At 35.3% G+C, this 19,000-nt stretch overlaps 3 protein-coding genes across 4 annotated transcripts; 1 reads left to right on the forward strand and 2 right to left on the reverse strand.

The window, feature by feature from the left end:
* The first annotated feature begins 5,829 nt into the window (after positions 1–5,829).
* On the forward strand, positions 5,830–12,406 carry LOC132285993 (kinesin-like protein NACK1). Of its 2 annotated transcripts, none has more exons than XM_059788244.1 (15): positions 5,830–6,096; positions 7,157–7,555; positions 7,674–7,763; positions 7,877–7,977; positions 8,188–8,304; positions 8,400–8,481; positions 8,585–8,652; positions 8,749–8,808; positions 8,894–9,018; positions 9,618–9,816; positions 9,942–10,052; positions 10,143–10,235; positions 10,337–11,287; positions 11,442–11,752; positions 11,868–12,406. In XM_059788244.1, the coding sequence occupies exons 2-15, from the start codon at positions 7,318–7,320 to the stop codon at positions 12,193–12,195; spliced, it is 2,874 nt and encodes a 957-aa protein (XP_059644227.1). In that variant the 5' UTR covers positions 5,830–6,096; positions 7,157–7,317; the 3' UTR covers positions 12,196–12,406. The 2 variants fall into 2 exon arrangements, with proteins under 2 accessions (XP_059644227.1, XP_059644226.1); XM_059788243.1 differs by having other exon boundaries at positions 7,160–7,555.
* Positions 12,407–13,635: 1,229 nt separating this feature from the next.
* On the reverse strand, positions 13,636–14,174 carry LOC132282898 (non-specific lipid-transfer protein 2). Its single transcript, XM_059784714.1, has one exon. The coding sequence runs from the start codon at positions 14,084–14,086 to the stop codon at positions 13,802–13,804; it is 285 nt and encodes a 94-aa protein (XP_059640697.1). The 5' UTR covers positions 14,087–14,174; the 3' UTR covers positions 13,636–13,801.
* A 1,724-nt stretch (positions 14,175–15,898) lies between these two features.
* LOC132282897 (non-specific lipid-transfer protein 2-like) lies at positions 15,899–16,594 on the reverse strand. The gene has a single exon (XM_059784713.1). It carries the CDS (start codon positions 16,583–16,585, stop codon positions 16,205–16,207), a length of 381 nt encoding a protein of 126 aa, XP_059640696.1. The 5' UTR covers positions 16,586–16,594; the 3' UTR covers positions 15,899–16,204.
* Positions 16,595–19,000: the final 2,406 nt, after the last annotated feature.

Here is a 19,000-nt window from a genome sequence, read left to right on the forward strand (position 1 = left end):
TAAGGTTCAGTTCCATGCTTAGAAATAGAATAAGTAATCAGCAAGTCAGCCAGAGTCAAGTCAAGGCTCTCCTGCCACCGGCGAATGAGGAGTGCTGAGATTATTCAAAGGAAGTTAGGGTTTACTTGCAGGGGTGCAATCCCCAATTTGTTGAAGACTAAATGATAGAAGGGATGAAGGGGGAACCTAAGAGCGTTGAGATGCCCAACAGAGAGGAGCAACTCGTCTTCTCCGACGCCCTCGCCGGCGCAAAAATCAGCACCTTTGGGGTACTCTGCGATTTCTATCCCCTCGGGAATCTCAAATTCTTCCATTACGGATTCAACGGAGAACGGGATACGACGAATAGATAGAATTGCACTCCTCTCTTCCTTAGTGAGGATATTGTCCGACCCAGAAGTGGATGTTTCAGCCTGGATCGGAGAAGCACCTGGCTGATTAGCCGAATCACTTACGGGTTTAGGAAAGTTCGAAACCCTAGGTGGGGGAACCCTAATGAGATTAGGAGAAGACGAGGGAGTGGACTCAGAATCTATGATATCTATACGTTTAGGAGTAGTCGAAGTACTCATAATGCAAGATCGAAGAGAAAAAGATGGAAAACTAACCTGATAAGACGACGGAGTGAAGAATACAAGAAACGTAGTGAGAGCAAAAGTAACCCTTATAGAATCTCTTAAAGCAGAATGGCAATGGGCAATCTTCGAAACGTTTTTTGGTAAAAAAGACAACCATGCAACTTCAATTCCCTTTTTAACAGGAGCCACAATCCAATTAAAGAGGGAATTGGGGGCAATGTGTGGAGGGAAAAATCTCCCTCCAATAAGAGCAATCCACGTCATAACTTTATCTTCAATAAAGGTCAAAGCCCATTCCGTCAAAAGCCCAAGTTGAGTTGGTCATTAGCCCAAAACTACCGCTATCTAACTACGGGCTTTACTAAAGCTCGAATCAAGACGCCAGCAGGCATGTGTACCAAGTTAGATGCGGCCCAAGTCCATTTAAAGAAGGAACCGGTCCTACAAGGAAAATGATTCATCAAAGGAGGTAAGTTCTGTGTAAGGAAAATCCGGAAAGGGAAGAATTATAAAGAGGAAAGAATTCTATTTGTAAAGAAATTGATATATGGAAAGAATTAGAGGACAAGCAACGCGAGTCCTACATAATTCTTCTAACTTTTGTATATAAATAGAGGCACAGACCTCCAATAAAGGGATCCAAGTAATTCTACGCTTCTCTATACACTGGTCTTATTTATTTTTACTTTTTGAGTGAGTTGTTTTATTTTTCTCAATCATTATCGGTTGAGTGAAATTTTGCACCTACATCACCGATTCATGAAATAATGGATCGGATTTGATTGAATCTGCAGAATGAGTTTTTCCTAAATTGTTTAATATTGTTTATTTTTTTACCTATAGCCCAATAAATAAAATTTTAATTTATCAATATTAATTCATATATATAAATAATTATTAACTAATACATTTTTAAAGTCTATTAAATAATCATTAATTATTTAAATTAAGTAATACATTCTTTATATATATATATATATATATATATATATATATATATATATATCGCGAATCAAATCGGATTGAATTTTAATAACTTAATTCGTAAGTTATAGATTTAATTTTTTTTTAAATTCACCATCAATCCATAGATATAACAATCCGTATGAATCAAATCAAATCGGATCAAATTCTCAAATTCAACAATTATTTCCCCACCCCTGCTTTAAATCCCAACTTTTGCTTTTGTCTTTATATCCCCACAGCTCTCATCAAGTGGCTATTTTATGCGTAACAACACAATATAGTAGTACACGATTTGTTTGGCTGAAAGGAAATAGGAATAAAATACAATAAAAAACAAAAGCAAAGAGGAAAAAACAAAAGCGAGTCAATCAGAATGGCCAAAACAGAAGTCATGGGGCCTCAACGTGAATCTCATGCGTTGTAACCTACTAAAACCGTGTGGGACCCTGTGGTGGACTTGCTGCTACTCTTTGTCTTGTAAAAAATTTTATATTCCAAAAAATTAAAAGAAAAAAAAAATCTCTTATTGACTTAAACAGACCTAAAATAAAATTAATATAAGAGCATAATTTCAAAAAGAAACCATCAATTGTTCTTCCTTTCGTGGTCCTTGTGAGTAGGGTTACAAGTTAGGCTGACTCAATCTAATTCAATTCCAACTCAATCTCAACTCAAATTAGGGTGGGTTAAGTCAATCTGAATTGTACCTAATATGGGTTATGATCAAAACTCAGCCTAAATATTTTCAGGCCGGTCTGGTCGGATTGACGAATTGAGTTTTTTTTTTTTTAAATAAATTTTTTCTCAAAATTTATATTATATATATATATATATATATTATATTATTATTTAAAAACAAAAATTTTTTAGGGCAAATCATTTCAGCCTCCCCAATCGCTGTCAGGTCTCATTCTCAACTTTCTCTCTCTCTCTCTCTCTCTGCAACTACAAACTACAAAATCTACAAGAATCAAAAGTTTTTTTTTTGATTCAGCAACTTGATGAGCGACAAAAATCTGTCCGGCCATTATTTATATTCTCTCAATTTTATTCACATATTGTTTGCTCCAGACCCATGAAATAAACTTCCTTATTTTTTGAGTTCCACAGGTGGATGTGCCATCTTGCTTTGTTGCTTTGATCCTTGAGAACTGCCAACTTCCATTTCCAAAACATGGGCATGTTATTTTAGCAAATTCGTCACCCATCTTATTTTATCAAATCAGTACTACTGAGATTCGCTATTTGTAGGCGACGGCGGGGAGGGGGCAGAGAGAGAGAATGAAGAGAGAAAAAGAGATAGGAGAGAGAAATGAGGGAATTTTTTATTTTTTTTTATTTTGGATTTTGGGTTGGGTTGGGTTCGGGAATATGTCTGGGTTTTGACAAAATTCAACCTGAACATGAACTCGATTTGTGAATTGTACGTCCAAATTTTAAAATTTCTAAACTGGGGCTGGGTTGGGCTACGTTAGCCCGCCCAAATTGCAGCGGTACTCAGGAGTTGTTCCTTCTCAAATAACGTAACCATAAGCGGTGAAATTTGAGGCTAGGAAGACAAGGTTTGAAAATACTTTGATGATACTTTTCTTTTCCATTTTTTTTTTTTTTTGGGTGCAATTGCCTTTTATTTTTATATGGAGGGGTATTGATAATATTAATTTTGAAAATTAAAAATAGGGATAAAATGATTTTGTAGTATTCATTTACCTTATGTTTTCATTCTTAATTACTTTCCTTAATTTATAATTAAAAATTATATGTGAATTTGTGATTGAACCATATAAGCGACTGAATTATAAAAAATGAATGGATAAAATGATATCTCAATCTGAATGCTTGGAAGGGCTTTGTAGTTTTCATAATGTCATGGTACATGGTATTCAGTAGCATGTGATGTGGATATAAATTAATTGGGTTGGCCAAATTAGGGTCTATTTGGCTAGTGCTTTTGTTTTGTATTTTTTTGTTTTTGCTAGCGTATTGTAGCGAAACAAATGTACGAAGCATGTTTGATAATATTTATTATGCTTTTGAATAGTACCGAAGCGTTTCCAAAATAAAGGCCAAAATCAAAAGTATCAAAATAATACTTTTGTTTACTTTCACACTGTAACAAAGCACTGTTCATAAAAATAAATAAATAATTCTAAATAACATTTTTAACGAACCATTCAAAATTTCAAACTTGCAACACTTTTTGCCAAACATGCTTTCATATTTTTGTTTCTAAAAATCTTGTAACAAATTTACATTACCAAACAAGTTTCTAAATAGTGTTGAAAAAACTCTAAAAACAAAAACATTACTTTTGGTTCGGATCAAAGCAACTGTGGTTGCCAAACATGCCCTTAGTCTCCCACTTTTTTCTTTGGTGCTGTGCTTCAGTGTTTGTGATATTACGATCTCGTTTGTTTGGATGTAAAATATTTTTCAATATATATATATATATATTGATATTTGGTTGTCGTAAAATATTTACTAAGAAAAAAAATATTAAAATTTAACAAAAATAATTTATTCATAAATTTTCAACAAGTTATTTTACATGCCCCACCTAATGGATTTTTTTTTTTTTTAGTTGGTATTGACACACATATGCCTCCATTGAGGCTCGAACCCCTGACATTCCCTTTGGGAAGTAGGGGCTTGGTACCGCTAGGTCACAGGCCTGTTGGACTTGACCTCAATCTTAACGTAAATCTTTGCCAAATATCAAAAAAGTAAAAATAAAAAAATATTTTACCTGAAAGATGATAATGTTTTTCAAAAAAAAAAATTTTACGTCGAAACAAACGAAATCGTAGACAGTTTTTTTTTTTTTTTTAAGACACTTTTTTTGCCAAGCCCCAATTTCAACCCCTCTTAAACCACTATATAATTACATTGGGCAAGTCCCAATGGACAACCACAAAAAGTGGGTACTAGGCCGAAAGCCATACAAAACTAGAATTTAACTACCAAAATAGCTCTTGGAAATAGCAGTGTTGAAAAATTAAACTTAATGGCCTTATAATTACTGTAATTCTTTGTAAAGCCAAACAGTTTCTTAAAAAAAAAAAAAAAAAAACTCAGTAAGGGAAAAAAACGAAAATATTGGATGATCATCAAAGTATAATTATAAAAAATTGGGTAATGCTTAGGACAAATAATGCTGCAATTTAATCGGATCACTAGCAACATATAAAAAGGAGTGAAAATGATTATAAAACATGAACTATAGACTTCGAATTTTTTGCTGATCACTAGCAACATCTTGGAGGTGACTTTGAATTTTCTTGAGACAATTATAATTAAATAATTACTAATACTATATGAATAAATTAGCAAAATAATTACCTACCAAAAAGAAAATTTCTTTAAGTAACCACTTCAAATTACTAGTGTGGCCCATGTGGATGTCCGGCTCAATGGGGAAGCAATAGGGCCCTAGGACATCTGGCCATGGTTCAGTCAAGTCTTTCCTCTACTCTTGGCCCAAGAATGGTTCAAGAAATTTGGACCAAGGTAGTCCAAGTAATAAGGCTTTGAGCAACCTAAGGTTCCTAGGAAATTCTAACCCTTTTATATTTCTTGTTCGATCAATTCAGGAAAATTCCATTAAATTCAAACTCTCTCGATAGTATATTGAGTATATTTTTCTTATTATTATTTTTTTAAGAGTTAAGACCATTCCAACGATCTTGTTCGTAATACATGAAAGGCAAGTATCTTTTTTTTTAAAGCAAGAATGGGTTAGGGGTTAGTTGTTAAAGGGGAAGAGGAGGGTGTAAGGTTCGAATATAAGTTTCCAAATACAGAGAACAATCCAATCACTTGGACAATACAACACTTGCATATTAAACAAGTATTCAATCTTCTTCTTCTTATTTTTTTATATATTTTTTCGCACCTCATATAAAAGCCATGTTGCATGAAAACTTGATATGTTAAATAAAGTAGTAAGTCAATTTTTCAGATGAACACAGAATAACTAATGGTATTCCCTCGTGTTCAAAATAAGAACCAAAAATTGAAAAGGAAATGTGAAATTGAAGACTTTGAGGCTACCTAACTAATATTTTCAAATACTAATGCTCCATATATATTTATGAAAGACTAAGGGGGTATCTTGGCAATTTACATTTTTTTTTTGTCTCCTTGTCGGGAGAGAATTAATATATCGATAAATTAAACATTAAAACTTTACAAACCGGCCCGCTTAATTCGGCGACAAATTGACGAAACGTACCTATATTTGGATTTCATTCGAGAAAACGACGACAACAAGCTAAAAAGTACCTGAGAAAATGAACTAGCCGTTGGGACTCAAATTCAAAACCGATTGGGTCACTCCCCCAGAGTCAGAGACAACCAATCTATAGCTTTTTGTTTCCCCCATCAAAACCCTAGAAAATAGAATTGAACTCTCTGTAAACGCTCCTTCTTCTCTCTCTACAACACGGGCTCTTTTTTTTTTCTCTCTCGAAACCCTGAGGAGTCTTCATTGATTCATCAGATTTGATTTGATTGGATCTGAGTATTCGTGGTTCGACTCTGATTCGAGGTTTCTGTGAGTATTTTCATTCCATTTTTATTTTTATTTGGAGTCAATTTCGCTAAGTTTCCTTTTAGGTTTTATTGTGAATTTTGATGCTTAAAATGAGTATAGCATGAAAGAAAAATTCTTTTTTAGCAAGTTTCCTTTCACGATTGTTCCGGAATATATAGAAATGTGTGTGTGTATATCTCTCTCTATATATGTTCACTGATTGATTCAGATCTAGCACCAGATGCGGAAAAATTGTAACAATTGAAAAAAAAGAGATTAAATGTGTGAATGTTTTATCAGTCTATCTTCTCTGCACCTCGATCTTCCAAAATCACAGAGAGAGAGAGAGAGCTGTTAAGGCTGATTTTGAATAAACTGATTCTAAGTGAGAATAATTTAGAAGGTTTTCACTTTTTTTTCCTTGCGCGTTGACTGTGTTTAATCCTCAATTTGTTTACTCAGAACACTGCAAATAAGAAAAGGAAACATGGTATATTAAAACGAAGCCCTTTGTAAGTTATCAGAGCTGCAAATTTTTTTTTTTTTTTGGCGGATGTAACAACAACAAATTCGCTCATGATCAAATTACAACCTAAGGATGATGGTGGTGTCCGGCCTCCTAGAGCATCCCATAATTTATCACCGGGCACTTGCAGTCCCCCATCCCATATGCATAGTGCAGTTACTTGAAATTTCCCTGTGGGTGGCCAAGGGGATTCGAACTCTTGACCTCCAAGATGTGAGGTGAGAGCCTTATGATTCTTTTAGAGAAGTTGAAATCAAATGATATATGTGATATCTTATATACAAAGTTTTGAAATTTGGCAAAAATATAAAGTAAAATTATTGGGGATCATGTTGTATACAGAAATTTGGCAACTTAATTACACTAAGTACTGATGCTTAGAAAAGAGTAAAAAGTAATTTAACTAAAGTTTAAACAGTTTTTGATTAGTGAATGATTGGAGCCTCTGAGTCTCACTGTTCTTTTTCCAATTATTGTTTAATTCATTCTTGTGGATTGCCAACTTTTTTTAGATTGACATTCTTTTTACGGCAAACTAATTTGTGATTACTTTAGCAGGTAAGCACCAGATAAGGAAGTAGTATCATAATTGTTGCTGTTTTTGTAAGGAGTTTATTACTTTAGTCTCTCTTGAGAGAAGAGGCCTTGACTGTACTTTTACAGAGTCTTCTTTGAAGTCTTAACTGTCCAGAACTATACATCTACATATAGTAAATATGACAGTTAGAAATCCTGTTACACCTTCTTCAAAAATAGATAGGACACCAGTATCCACCCCAGGTGGCCCTAAAGCTAGAGAAGAGAAGATCGTTGTGACAGTACGGTTAAGGCCTTTAAACAGAAGGGAGCAATCAACTAAAGACCAAGTGGCATGGGAGTGTATTGATGATCAAACAATTGTGTATAAACCACCACCTCAGGATCGTTCAGCACAACCAGCCTCATTTACATTCGGTAACCAAGTGAAGCCCCATCTATGTTTTTTAATTTTTGGTTACATAGTAACATAGATGCTTTTGTGGTATTTGTTTTAGGTTATATGGAAATTAATTGAGCAATGTTCTTTCTTCAGATAAAGTCTTTGGTCCTGCTTGTCAAACTGAAACTGTTTACGAGGAAGGGGTAAAGAATGTCGCGTTGTCGGCTTTAATGGGCATCAACGGTAGTGCATATTCTCCACAACAATCTATTTTTATATGTTACATAGAAGCATTTACTACTATTTTTTATATATACATTCTTATTAAAGAATTCTTTATCCATCGTGTATTGCAGCAACCATATTTGCGTATGGGCAAACTAGCAGTGGAAAGACTTTCACAATGAGAGGAATTACAGAGAAAGCTGTTCATGATATCTATAAGCATATAATTAATGTAAGCTAGTTAGAACCTGCTGATATTATTACTGCAGAATACGTTTGGTCATCAGAGTAGGGTCTAATAAATTCCCTCACTGATAATTCAAAGAACTTTAAATGAAAAACTCTACCTTATTTGCACAAATTATGTAGTTAGGGATCTAAATGCTAATATTGAAAAAACTGTTGGTTCATAACTGATCTTATGTTGTATGACATCAAACAGACTCCAGAAAGAGATTTTAGAATAAGAATTTCTGGGCTAGAAATCTACAATGAGAATGTTAGAGACCTGTTGAATTCTGAATCTGGTCGCAATCTCAAGCTTTTAGATGATCCAGAGGTAAATTCAGTGTAAACTCTTTAATATCTATGGGTATTCAATGTTTTTGCATTCTTTCCCGGTGATGATTTACTGTATTTGTTGTGATTCTGCAGAAAGGAACTGTGGTGGAGAAGTTGGTGGAGGAAACAGCAAACAACGATCAGCATTTAAAACATTTAATCAGTATTTGTGAGGGTAAAGACTAGGAGCTTCTGGCATGAATTGGTTTAGTTTCCTTTAATGTTTCGGTTAGCGTTAAGCCATTTTAATACTACTTGATACTCTGTATTATTTGTAGCCCAAAGGCAAGTGGGTGAAACTGCCCTAAATGATACTAGCTCGCGGTCACACCAGATAATAAGGCTGGTAAGTCTTATTGCTTGTAATTTATCTCAACTCTGCCATATGAAAATGCAGCAAGTGATAATCAACTCATGTTAATAATTTTGACTCACAATGCAGACAATAGAAAGTACTCTCAGAGAAAATTCAGATTGTGTGCGGTCTTTCGTTGCAAGCCTGGTAAAACTTTTGCTTTCATATACATCCTAAAAAGGTTGAAGAGCAAAAACTTTGTGACCATAACTGTTACATTGATATGCTGCAGAACTTCGTAGATCTAGCTGGAAGTGAAAGAGCCTCACAGACAAATGCCGAGGGTGCTAGGCTTAGGGAAGGCTGCCATATTAACCTTAGCTTGATGACTCTCACAACTGTAATTAGGAAGCTCAGGTCAGATTCATCAGTATCATGATATCATTTTTGAGAAGCAAATATGCTGCTTTTAATCCCAGTGGTTATGCTATTTTTATTTCAGTATTCCTTTAGCCAATTTGGCTGTAGCTTTCCTTTTAAGTTTTACTTTTGTTGCAAATGAAAATTTAGGATTGTTAGGGTATCATGTTGTTACATATGAAGTGTTAAATTCGAATTTAATAAGATTTTGTGATTATGGTCTGGCTGTGTCATTTGATATGCATTGTAATTAATGTTTTGAGAGCCTTTGAATGTTATGGATTGCAACAGCTTATACAGAATTTGCTACGTATCTTATTGTCAAAAATAAATAAATCAATAAATATATATAAAAGTAAGAAAAAAAACACAACAATGACAACAACTTTTGAATCAGATGCAGAATCAAAGCTCATTGCTAGCTGTATTACTCTATAGATCATGCTGCATAGGCTAATTTGTGTTTTTTCGTTAATGGGCTTCATTATGAGGTTTGGAAGATGTAAATGCTGCAGATTGCTGTCTTTATTAGAAATTGCTGTTGTACATATTCCTCACAATGTCTGTGTTGATCTATCAATTCTTTCTGCTTGCAGTGTTGGAAAAAGAAGTGGTCATATACCCTACCGAGACTCAAAGCTTACTCGCATACTGCAGCACTCACTTGGGGGAAATGCTCGTACTGCCATCATATGCACTTTAAGTCCAGCATTGAGCCATGTTGAACAAACGCGGAATACTCTCTTTTTTGCTACCAGAGCAAAGGAAGTGACAAATAATGCACAAGTAAACATGGTACTGGTTCTTGGACACCCACTTCTCTTATTTTCATTGTCTACTGTATTGAAACAAATTGTAGCTGCTTTTTTCTTTATTCTAATATTTCTTCTCTCTTTTCTTTTTCTTTTTTAAAATACCAGGTTGTTTCAGACAAGCAACTGGTAAAGCATTTGCAGAAGGAAGTAGCCAGACTGGAAGCAGAGCTACGTACTCCAGAACCATCAAACGAAAAAGACGCAAAAATTCAGCAGGTACACCAACACTGAAGTCTGGCATGCTGAATTATCTAAAATGGGATTGAAAAATTAATGCTCGTCTATCTTATGACTCATTTTGTTTAGATGGAGATGGAAATCGAAGAATTAAGGCGTCAAAGAGATCTTGCACAATCACAAGTGGATGAGTTGCGTCAAAAGCTTCAGGATGATCACCAGGTCTCTCTCTCTCTCTCTCTCTCTCTCTCTAAAAATATTTATATATTAATTCAATTCTATATAAGCCTTTATATTTTTTTTTATGTTGATTATTACTTCAGGGTTTGAAGCCTTTTGAATCACCCAGCCCAGTGGTGAAGAAGTGTCTCTCGTTTTCTGGGACATTATCACCGAAACTTGAAGGCAAGGAGTCAGGATATGGTGATAGAACAAGAAATACAATGGTGAGGCAGTCCATGAGGCAATCTTCAACTGCTCCTTTCACACTCATGCATGAAATTCGGAAACTTGAACACCTCCAGGAGCAGCTCGGAGAAGAAGCAAATCGAGCTCTAGAAGTACTCCAAAAGGAGGTAGCTTGCCATAGACAGGGTAACCAAGATGCTGCAGAGACTATTGCTAAGTTGCAAGCAGAAATAAGGGAAATGTGTGCTGTCCGACCTGCGCCAAAAGAAGTTGAAGTTGGAAGTGTGGTTGCTGTTAATAAGAGTGTTAGTGCAAACCTCAAAGAAGAAATAACCAGACTTCATTCACAAGGAAGCACTATCGAAGGTCTTGAAGAGCAGCTCGAAAATGTTCAGAAAACTATAGACAACTTGGTAATGTCACTTCCTAGCAACAACGATCAACAATTTATTAATGAGGCAGCTCCAAAGGCCAAGAATCAATCGAAGAGGAAGAAGTTGCTTCCTTTAGCTTCAAGCGACAGTGTCAACCGCCAAAATTTCATAAGATCTCCATGCTCACCCCTATCATCTTCTCGGCAAGTGTTAGAGACTGAAAATAGAGCTCCTGAATATGACGATGTTGTGTCCAATGAAACTATACCAGCATCTGAGAAAGAGACTCCAACAAAGAGTGAAGAAGGTGGAGATGTTTCATCAAAGGAAGGTACTCCATATCGACGGTCAAGTTCTGTCAACATGAGGAAAATGCAAAAGATGTTTCAGAATGCAGCAGAGGAGAATGTAAGAAGCATAAGGGCATACGTAACAGAACTTAAAGAACGGGTGGCAAAGCTGCAATATCAAAAGCAGCTACTTGTTTGCCAGGTAAAGAAGAGGATTTTTCACCTGTATCAGATCTCTCCCAAGTTCATTATAGACTTGGGAAATTTGTTTCATTTGCATTTTTTATCTTTGTATTTAAAAGTTCTTTTCAACTAAATGCAAAATTTTGTTCCACTTGCATGCATTATGCTGCTAGGTTATTGAGCTTGAAGACAATTTAGACAATGATGAGAGCATGCCTGAGATACAAGAGGAACCTCAAGTTCCATGGCATGTGACTTTTAGGGAGCAAAGGCAGCAGATCATTGAGTTATGGGATTTATGCCATGTATCTATCATTCATAGGACACAATTCTACCTATTATTCAAGGGGGACTCAGCTGATCAAATATACATGGAAGTTGAACTTAGACGCTTAACTTGGTTGCAGCAGCACCTGGCAGAACTTGGGAATGCAAGCCCAGCTTGTGTGGGCGGTGATGAGCCTACAATCTCTTTGTCATCAAGGTTATTTTTCCCCTTGATATTTGGGGGGCTACTAATTGAGATGATTACTTTCCTCATGTTCTTGTATGAGTTAGACAATTAACATTTTTATTGTTCACCTTGTTCTGCAATGCAGTATTAGAGCGTTGAAGCGCGAAAGGGAGTTCCTTGCCAAAAGGTTAACTACACGTTTGACTGTAGATGAGAGAGATGCACTGTACATAAAATGGAATGTGCCACTAGAAGGGAAGCAGAGGAGGATGCAGTTTATAAGCAAGCTTTGGACAGATCCGCATGATGCCAAACATGTACAGGAGAGTGCTGAGATAGTGGCAAAGCTTGTAGGTTTCTGCGAAGGTGGAAATATGTCAAAGGAGATGTTTGAGCTTAACTTTGTGCTTCCATCGGATAAGAGGTCATGGATTTTGGGCTGGAATCCAATTTCAAACCTTCTTCATTTGTGAGAAACTGCAATTTGACTGTAAGTACATCACATTTAATTTCTCGTCTTAATTATATGTATATGAATTTTGGAGTCCCCCTCCAAGATGTTCAATTCTTTGAATTTGGTGTGACTAGCTGAGTGCGCTGAGCATGATGAGATTTTGGATATTTCGCTATTGTAATTCTCAGTTTTTGAATAAAAAGATCTAATTTATGTGTTGTTTAAATTAATCCTATCTTGTTTGATGTGCGCTTGATAAGAATTGAAGCAACATTTTCTACCGTACTACAACAGAAGTTTATCAGTGCTGGACCTTAGGAAATAAACAACGTGGATTCTAAAAGTTGGGGAATGATATTCTGAAAGATACAATGTGGATCTATGAAGTTCTCAAGAATCTTCATACAGTATTGAATCCTACAATCTAGCTATGTGCTGCTTGATAAGAACTGAAACGACATTTTGGAATGACAACAGGAGTTTGTCAATGCCAGACCCTAGGAAATAAATGACCCGGATTTATGATGTCCAAAAGAATCGTCGTATTTAAAAGAAACACGAAGATTAATGGTTGTGTTACACATGATATGGCAAACCTATTTTTTTGTACATGTAAAAACATTAGGCAATACCTATAAGAATTTTAACAAATTTTATCTTGCAAAAAAAATATCCAAGAACAAATATGTGATCTTCCACAGTATCCAAGAACACACGGGAAGCGTCATCTATTTCTTCTATAACCTTATTGTTTAGTAAGTCCAATTTGGAGACTGTAACTAGTTAAGCCTATGTAGAGACCAACTGTTGTATTTGTAACCATATAACACAAATTTTCTCATAAAGAATTGCTAGCCTACTCATAATAGGAAACCATAGGCAATTATCATAACTAAGGCGCAGCATTCTCAATGGATTATCATGATCACAACCAATAATCTGATATAATATTTTATCTGTCTCTCTATCACTCAAGCACTCCCATCAATCCAGCTTTCATAAAGCACAAAACATAATTCTTTCATTTTCCCTCTTATATGCTGCATAGGTTAGTATTTTAAGTTATCAGAAGACACAAAACATAATTCTTACATTTTCCTTCTCAAAATCTTCTCTAGTTTGGTCTTCAGAAAAAATTACATCAAGACTTCTAACCATTTCCTTATTTGCCACTCTTTTTCTATAACCTAAGAAAATATTTAGTTTTGATTATCATCAAGCTTGAATTTTCGCTCTCTTGGAACATAAACAAATAACCTTGCAACCAAGCCCTCATGTTTAAAACAAGCAACTTTACAGTTCATACCTTTTTGAGTTTTTGCCCAAATATCATCTCCATTTAAGTCTATAACTGGTGCCCATAGTTACTACACCAGTACAGTGGAAGAAGTATATAGTTCATTTAGTTCATTTTCTCCACCGAGTACATAATGTAGCAAGAAGAGGGACATAAGCTAGCTAAGATAAGACTTTGTTTTATTTCCATAATAAGTACTAGTGCCAATAAAACAACCATACACCATAAACAGACTTTTCTCTCTCCACCCATTAAATTAGTATGTAGTAAGAAGCATAAAAGAGTGAGAGACTAGTAGTCCCTCTAAAAAAAGGGAGTAGTTTATGCATTAACACTTGGGAATAGGAACTCCACAAGTGGTAACAACCTTCTTGGCATTAGGGGAGGTAACAAATTTCTTCATACTTGGGTTCTTGAGGTATTGGCAAAGGCAAGACTTCTGCTGCTTGATCTTAGTGCAGCACAGTTTTGAAGGCGGACTTGACGACGTGATTGCACTCATGCAAGGGCTCAGCTCAGATGGGCTGCATGTTGCAGCAGCCACTGAGAGCTGTGCTTCAGCTAAGAGCAACACTAGCACAGCACACACTGCAGCAATGTATGAGGCCCTCATTTTTGGTTTTCCTCACTCACACTGGAAAGTTTGGGATGGCCAAAACTTAATGAAAGAGAGACTTCGGGATGTGGTGCATATGGCATAGGTCTTATCTCAATTTATAGATGAGAGATTGATAGAAACCCCCCAGATTGTATGGCTGAGGAACAAGCCAGAAATACATAGTGTAATAATTTTAGGTATGGGTCGATACTCGTTTCAAATTAATGTATCCGGTCCAGTGGGGTATAAATTCCTACTCACACTTCTCATAATGTCACTATGAAATAATTGAAAGGTACTAATATCTTATTTACCCTATATATGGTACAAGAATACATTTCTCACAATATATATAACATGTTAGGAGACAATGCCTATACTAATTTCCTACTAGAAGACATCTGAGATAATGGGACCAGTTTTGACTTTGAGTTTAATCCTTATGATCTAAAACGTTGTCTGTCATAAAATAGAGCAAAACATGAAGTCTGAAGGTACTTTCATGGAGTGGCAAAGAAAAAATGTGCATACCAATCATCAAGTAAAAGTGTGAAGTTATAAAGGTGCGAAATTTTAACAAAGATATAATTTAGAGATGGTAGAAAATATGTGCAACAAACTCAGTGTAGGTAGGACAAGACCTTATTATGACTTCAAAAATCTTGGAGAATTCTTGGAAGGGCTATTGAAACTACTTTTGGTTTTATGTCCAGTTAAGTAAAATTACAAGAAGAGCCTGCTCATAGGGTCTAATAATTCTTGGAAGGGCTATTGAAAATTTGAAACAACTTTTGGTTTTATGTACAATTAAGCAAAATGACAAGAAAAGGTTGCTCATATGCTTATACCACCCCTGTTCCTTAAGATTTTTGGATTGAATTCTCCAAGATTTTTGAATGCTCCAAATTCCAATTGTGCATCTAAATCTTGGGACTTGGAGCCTCATTAAGCTTCAGGTCTCAGGTTCGATTTCCCTTAGGTGCGAGCAATTCCTTGGGGCCACGATCGCGGACAAAGTCCGAGCTTTAACCGATCCGTGTGGGGGGTCAGCTTGCATGGGTCCCCGGGGATTAGTCTGGGCAAAGCCCCGAATACCTCAAGTTCCAAAAAAAAAAAGAAGGTTCGAGCACCGTGCCAAATGTGTCCCAAGAGGAAGAGCAGAGCAAATGAAGCATGCCATGCCAAAAAGTAGACCAATCCCTATCATCAAGAAATTGGAATCCCTGTTATCAAAAGGGCTTTTTGCGATTATTTCTAGCATGGAATAAGTTGATCACATCCACTCTGGTATCTTATTGAACAAAAATTATGATATTCTTCGCCCATTGATCAAGAATTAGTAGCTTCAGAAGGTGAAGGGGGAAGACTTGAGCCCCGGAGGTTTTGGATAAAGCTGCAATCACCAGTCTCGCACTAGCTCCCTCAAGGAGGTGTTAGACACCACTTATCAGCAACATTATTTTGAGACTAACCCATGAGCTTAGTAGTTGATTACTACCTGTATAGGCATCAATAAAATGTAATGAAGTGGTTTGAGCACCACTCATATTTTGCTGCTTCTAGTTCACATCAGTTTGTAGACTTACATGACCACATAGTCATCATCCTTTGCATTGCTATTTGGATGTATTATAAGATATTTCCAGTACTAGATGTGCCCAGAACCACACCTTAACAGCTAAGCTATTGTCTTCTCTCCATGTATAATAGAATGGAAGTCTATCTATAATAATAGCAAGTGATACAAGTATCCTACCTCCTTACTAATACTAGTATCATCCACAGTGTGTGTGTGTGTGTGTGTGTGAGAGAGAGAGAGAGAGAGAATGCCCCAAATTATTATCTCCATTACAAGACAAGACTAGTGCCCATTACTACATGTCAACAACCAGTACAGAGTAGACCACACCAATTAGATAACTATTGTAGCAAGAAAAGGAACACAGATAAGAAAAGAGTGACATTATTTTCATAATAACTAGTGCCCGTACCGAGCCAGTATAATATGGAGATCACACCAGATACATGATAAACAGACTGATCTTAGCTCTCTCTACCCATTAGAATATATATGTAGCGATTAAGAAGCATGACAGAGTGAGAGTGTGCCCTTAAGGTTAAGGGCTTAGGCACCTAACACTTTGGGGCAGGAACCCCACAAGTGCTAGAAACCTTCTTGGCATTAGGGGAGTTGACAAACTTCTTGAGATTTGGGTTCTTGAGGTACTGGCAGAGGCAAGGCTTTTGTTGCTTCAGCTTGGTGCAGCACAGCTTTGATGGTGGAGATGACGACGTGATTGCGCCCACGCAAGGGCTCAGCTCTGTAGGGCTGCATGTCACAGCAACTGAGAGCCGTGCCTCAGCCAAGAGCACCACTAGCACAACACACAGTGCAATGTATGATGCCTTCATTTTTTTTTTTTCCTTTTCGCACACTGAAATGGCTAAAACTTGATGAGAGAGAGAGAGAGAGAGTATGTGTGTGTGTGAGAGAGAGTTGGGGATGACATGCATATGGCTTGGGGTGTCATCCCAATTTATAGGTGAGAGGTTGCCTAGTAAAGTTTGAGAAATTAATTAATTTCATAGCCTTGCTAATTTAATTTTTTAGCACAGTGGTAACGAACTTGAGGCCACCATCAAGTGGATAAGTTCAACATTTATATCTCATTGTTCATTTTTTAAATTTTCTTTTTATGAAATAAAGGACCATGATTTGAAGGTCCAAGGCCGAGAAGGAACAAAGAAAGAACAATACAAAAAAAATGTAGCAATTATTGGTAAAAATATAAATAGGTGCAACAATCTTGTATGGTTGGGCAAGGAGTGACTTTATTAACGTTTGGCTACTATAGAAAGGATTATAACATATACCAACTCCCGACTTTATTACACTGTAACACTGACTATACGGAATTCTAATTACATATCCATTTTGTCCTTATAAAATATTTGAAGGATTGAACAAATAAGGGATCATCATAAAACTTTTTAAGTATCCCTCAAATTTAAACATACTAAAATTTTGATATATATATATGTATTAATAAAAAATATTTGGTCATATATGTATGTAAAGATGTAAGTTCTTCAAAATATTGCTGAAACAGTAACGCTAGGTGTGAGACGACACTAAATTAGTAGGATATTTTACATGTCTAACTGTTAGGATTGTCAATTTATAATATATCTTGTTAAAAAACTGAGAATGGATTTATTTGTACATGGACCACACATCCATGTCAATCATGACTTATAGAGGACTTGTGACCATGAATAATATACAAGTGGTGCACTCATGAGAAACTCATTATGAAGTGGTTTGGTGATATTGGGGATCTGATTGCTATTCAAGGAAGTGTAGGGCCCACCTCTCCAGTCTCCAGTCACCACCACCACCACCACCACCATTGCTGTGACTTTCGGTGGCGTGGGATATGAGCATGCACTTGTTGGTTACATTTATCACAATTCCCATGCGGGCAGATATATTCTCATCATTGATTTTATATGCCCCAAAATCATGTGTAATCATGTTCTCTCACCATGTAATAATGCCCCCCTTCAGCATCAATAATGTAATTAGGAAAAAGTATATTTGTGCCGTACAAATAGCTCGTGGGTTGCGTCTCTGAGTCTAATGAGAGGTTATCGCTATAAGCACAGTCAAAACTTATGCTATGTTTGGTACTACAAACAAAATATATATATATATATATATAATAACATTAGTTGGAAACCAAAAAATGAAATGAAACTATTTGAATGAATTTATAACTATATCATTTTTCTTATATTTTGTCTTATATAAAATAAGAGTAATTTTGATATTAACAAAGTTTTATTAAAATTAATAACGATTTCTTTTTTTTTTTTTCCTTCCATTTTTGAGAGAATAACAAAAGTTATTCATACCTTATTATAAACACAATCTCTCGTCTCGCTCCATTATCATTCTTTTCTTTTCATTTCATTTTCATTGTACTAAACTGACCGAAAAATCGTGAGAAACTAAATTTGAGTTTAAGTAAAGTGATTTGTATAAAATAAACTGCCAAAGTTAGATTTTGATTTATTTTGAGTCAAGACGAAGGATATGAATAATAAGGTGAATTGACTTTGAGTCACTAAAATAATTTTTAATTTATTTTATAATTTGATACCTCTTTCAAATTTAATTATCTTTTAATATAAAAATTAACTTCTAATTGTGTAAAATAAGATCTTTCCATGTATGACTTTCATTATACCCTTCAACCTAACAATTATATCTTTTATAATTTACTCTTTTTTTACCAAAATAATCTCCATGAATTTAAAATGCCTAGCGTAGATATAGTTCTCAAACATAGAAATAAATCTAAATTAAAATAATTTGGCATGGCCGACATGTCTTGATAATACAGCCAAGGGATAAAAGGCAAATTTATTTTTGCTATATATATTATCAAAACCGATATTTAGACACACGATTTGGTATGCTTTATGAAATGGACGGTAAAATGAAATAAATAAAAATAAAAAGTCTATATTTGTCCATGAAAGTGTAAGTTTACTAGCCGGCTATTTCTTTTAAGTGATAATCCTATGAAATCTGTACCATCAATTTTTTACTTTAAAATGTAAAAAAATATCACTAAATTAGAGTATTTGAGGAAACGATTAGAGCATCTTTATTTTTTTTTTAGTTATTTGGGGTTTTGAACATTATAGTAGTTTTGTTATACTGATAGTAGACAACCATTGGAAAATAAATTTAGTTATTATTTAATTGAAAATTAAGCTTAAAAGTTGAACTATAGGTTAAAGAAACTCGAAAAAAATTAGAAGAGGTTACTTTTATATATAGAAGGTGAATTTGAGTATGATATTGGCAATAAAAAAATTTGCATGTACATTGCCAAATAACATAGTTGAAAACGGATATGA

This window comes from Cornus florida, unplaced genomic scaffold, assembly GCF_030987335.1.
Source record: "Cornus florida cultivar Cherokee Brave unplaced genomic scaffold, ASM3098733v1 CherokeeBrave_3.0.0_Hap2_Chr11, whole genome shotgun sequence".
NCBI lineage: Eukaryota > Viridiplantae > Streptophyta > Magnoliopsida > Cornales > Cornaceae > Cornus > Cornus florida.

What these genes read in the sequence shown, in the direction of transcription:
- LOC132285993 (XM_059788244.1), top strand. Translation starts at nt 7,318, where the DNA reads ATGACAGTTAGAAATCCTGTTACACCTTCTTCAAAAATAGATAGGACA. An exon ending in TTTAATCAGTATTTGTGAGG is followed by an intron (nt 8,482 to 8,584) that starts GTAAAGACTAGG and finishes TATTATTTGTAG; the next exon opens with CCCAAAGGCAAGTGGGTGAA. An exon ending in ACAATCTCTTTGTCATCAAG is followed by an intron (nt 11,753 to 11,867) that starts GTTATTTTTCCC and finishes TCTGCAATGCAG; the next exon opens with TATTAGAGCGTTGAAGCGCG.
- LOC132282897 (XM_059784713.1), bottom strand. Translation starts at nt 16,585, where the DNA reads ATGCATGTCATCCCCAACTCTCTCTCACACACACACATACTCTCTCTC.
- LOC132282898 (XM_059784714.1), bottom strand. Translation starts at nt 14,086, where the DNA reads ATGAGGGCCTCATACATTGCTGCAGTGTGTGCTGTGCTAGTGTTGCTC.